This window comes from Urtica dioica, chromosome 10, assembly GCF_054948205.1.
Source record: "Urtica dioica subsp. dioica isolate 48M chromosome 10, U.dioica_male_clone48M_v1_H2, whole genome shotgun sequence".
In the NCBI taxonomy this organism is placed as follows: domain Eukaryota; kingdom Viridiplantae; phylum Streptophyta; class Magnoliopsida; order Rosales; family Urticaceae; genus Urtica; species Urtica dioica.
In genome coordinates, this window is record NC_142765.1 from 6450169 (window position 1) to 6453928 (window position 3760).

At 38.8% G+C, this 3760-nt stretch overlaps 1 protein-coding gene across 1 annotated transcript; it reads right to left on the minus strand.

Annotated features, from left to right (window-relative positions):
• KING1 (SNF1-related protein kinase regulatory subunit gamma 1) lies at window positions 1-3462 on the minus strand. Its single transcript, XM_089628925.1, has 6 exons — window positions 3188-3462; window positions 2571-2743; window positions 2066-2236; window positions 1370-1645; window positions 1109-1269; window positions 1-564 (listed from the first exon to the last, which is right to left on the minus strand). The coding sequence occupies exons 1-6, from the start codon at window positions 3366-3368 to the stop codon at window positions 267-269; spliced, it is 1260 nt and encodes a 419-aa protein (XP_089485051.1). The 5' UTR covers window positions 3369-3462; the 3' UTR covers window positions 1-266.
• Window positions 3463-3760: the final 298 nt, after the last annotated feature.

A 3760-nucleotide genomic window follows, 5' to 3' on the forward strand; every position in this document is an offset into this window, starting at 1 on the left:
TAAAGATGATGTAGAGTCGAATAAACAAAATCACTTCCCATAAGATTTTGATACACAAAGAGTGCCGATAATTTTATCAACAAAGTCAAACAGTAACGATGGATAAACGATCCTTATTTGTTTTGTTTTGTTTTTTTTTAAAAAGACTAGTTACACAGAACTTACTTTGATACAAAAGAGATGAGCAAAAAAAAAAGTAAGCACACAGATGATTACATGGAAATGAAAAACAGTTCAAATTAGTTAGAGAAAAAAAAAAAAAAAATTCAAACCCTGCTGTTGTGTGGGAGGGGAAGTACACCGTCGAAGAAGTCCCCAAAATACCCCCGGGGCTCGTGGACGAGCCTCGAGATCACGTCCCGGAGTGTGATCACGCCTTCCAAGGCTCCGTCGGCATCGACGACATAGACTCTGTGGATGTTCTTCGCGTCGAGAAGCGCGATCATCTCTTTCACACTCTGGTCCCGCTTGCAGGTGATCATCTCCGTCATCCTCGGCGAGCACTCTTTGTGCTTCTCCAAGTGGTTTCTCACCGCCGTTAGGAAGTTCTTTGCCGTTATCGACCTGGAAAAAACAAATTATTACAGACGTTAATATTGCCCCGTGACTTATGTCATTTTTGCCCCCCTTTCACTCGAATTTAAAAAAATTCTTCTAGTTAATTTTTCAGCTAAAAATGACCGGAATTATTCGATTATTTTAGTTCGGCCAAACCCCAAGACAGAAAAGGACTAAACTCTTGCGATGTATACATGGATCGTTTCGGTCCATTTAAAAAAAAAAATCAAAAGGAATTGACACAACTACTATTATTCAGAAGGCAAAAAGAAAATTCTTCCCACGAGCGAATTTTGTAATTTATATTTGTTTAGTCTGGTTTCAGTATTTACAAAAGGCGATAGAGAGATCACGAGGATTGTTCAGTTATTGTTTTAGTTTTCTTGGCAGTAAAGACTAGTGTAGAATAATGAACCGGAATTATAGAATAATTTTCTCAATTCCCGCTCTAAACTTGTTATCTCCAACTCAAATCTCGAAACATAATATAACGGCCGACAAACTAATATTTTAATTTTTTTTACTGTTAACTTATTAGAGAAATGGTAACCTGTAGTCGTGGTAAATTTCGGGGGCGGTGAGCAAGAACTGAATGTCTCTCAAGCTTATGTTTCCAACGGCTTTGCCACCGCGCTCGACCACAGGCAAACCTCCCACTCTCTGTTTCCTCATCAGCTTGAACGCTTGCAAAACCGGCTCGTCCTCGTAGACCTATAGCACAATAAGTACATAATTCATTCAAACCATGTATCCGAGCCTTGTTGACGATATTTCGTATATTTTGCAATTTTTTTTTAATTTTTTTCGAAACCTTGATGATTCGGTCGGCGGTGACGAGAGGGAGTCCGACTTCGGAGAGCTTTTTGGTCCCCCAATTCTCGAACCAGTGAAGGCCGGCGCACTCGGCGAGCATGTGAATTACGGCGGATTGGGTTATGATGTTCTCGATCTTGCCTTGGCCGAGATCCACGACCGGGATGCTCTTCATCTTGTATTTCGACAGAAGCAGAAGCATCGTCAGAAACGAGTTCGAAGTTTGCAGCGCAAGGAACGGGGCCCACCGGAACGACCCTGAGATGTCTGCCACCTGTTCTTCCAGAGGGGGAGCATAATAACAATTAGCAGATGTATTTGGGGGCTGAAATATTAAATTGTTTATGAAGATTCCCAAATTTCAATTTTATTTTATTTAATCAATTTCATTGTTGTTGTAGTAGTATTAGTATTAGTAAAACTTAGATTAATACCACATATTTATTTCGATTTTCTAGTTCAGAAGAGATGAATTTGCAAAATAACTAAAATTTATCTAAAATGAGTGATATCGCCAAAATTTAAAACAAATGTGCAAGTACAAAATGAATGATAAAATTTTGATAGTGGTAAATTGCAGTGAAACTATTTTGCTAAAAGTTTATAATGTTGGCTATTCTTCTAAACAACGAGTTTCAAATGGCTATTTTGTAAATAAAAAAGATTCGATTTATTAAAAAATAAAAATATTGACCTTTGTGTTCTTATAATATTCCGAGTTAGTCAAGGCCTCGAAGAAGTTTCCCGAAGTAGTTGCGGCGGAGTCGGGGCCCAAAATTCCGAGCTCCAAAAAAGAAGTCAATCCACTAGCCGCTCTTGCAAGAGCGGATCCGTTCCTCGGGCTCCTCGGAGAAGGTGGCTCCGACTGAAAGACATTAAATTATATAATAAATGCTAAAATATATATCATTCACATCCCCTGGATCTTTATTCGAATATTACATTTATACTCTGGATTTTGAAGTCAATCATAATCAAACCCTCATTGAATGTTAAATTAACAGATATGGGTTCCTACCCCAATCAAACTTTTAAAAATTGCATTTTTAAACCTTATTTATATAATTTTTTTAAACATTTTTCACCCAAAATTATATGATTTTTTCATATCCCTAGTGGCAAAAAAATAATGTCTATACACAACACTGAATGTTTTGGGAGTTCAACCATTTAAGGTGTGGTGTGAAGATCACGATTACCTGATGAAGAATCCAGACAACGATCCCGGCGAACTCGACGATCCCGATGTATCTGTCGATCCAGCTGGCATCATCGGGAGCGTTGACGTCGACCACGGGCGCGCTGAGGATCTTGTGATCGGACAGTATTTTGACAGCCTCGGCTAAACTAGTGTCTGATCTTATCTCTATCACTGAACACAACAACAACAACAAAAAAAAAAAAAAATGAAAAAAAAATTTATATCCAATGAAAACCTGGAAAGAAGAAACAATTTCTGTTGCAATAAATTTAGATTAAATTCGAACCCTTGTACACTCTATAACAGAACAGTTAAACATTAATCAATTACACTCCTTGATCATCAGCAATAAAAACCCATTCAATTTCATAACTTTCATCCAAAACAATGAGAAACAAACACACCCAAATTAATCAATAACCAAAGCCTACACCTTTACGAATCCCATCAACAACAACAACAACAACAACAAGACTCAAAACATCCAAAAAAAAGAAGATAGCCTTTGACATGATCAGTTCATAATTTCCATTTTATCAAACGACAAAAAAGCTTACATCTTTACCAACCCCATCAACAACACAGACTCGAACATTTAAAAGAAGAGAGAGAGACCTTGGTTTTGGGGAGCTGGAGGGAAAGCGGAGACAGGAATGCTCTCAAAGCAAGCGTTGAGCTTCTCAGTTGGACTCAGCTGAGCCTCTTGCGTGTCCCACAAATCTTCCACTTTCATTCCTAGCTTCGCCTCTGGACTCCTCGGACTCGCCGAACCACACTCTTCCACCACCGAACCCATCTCACTCTCTCTCTCTCTCTCTCTCTCTCTCGGAATCAGACAAATATTGGATCCATAATTCACTCCACTTTCCACATATACATACACTTCATTAATCACCCATCCTTATCATGATTCATGAAGACACTTTAGTCTCTCTCTCTGAAGCGCGGTAATACTGGCCGTCGGATCGGTAAACTTGGTCCTCGGATTGTGACACGTGGACGTATGGTTGGTCAACGATGAGTAAGATATTTCTTTGCCTTTTGCTTTCTTTAATGTTTATCCTATATTATTATTATCATAATGAGAGAGTTGTTTTGTTTTTTTTATAATGCTTATCCGGTTTTAAAGTGGAGCCTTACAAGTGGTGGGCGATGCTATCGTGCGCCGGTCAGGATTTGTGCGCCAAA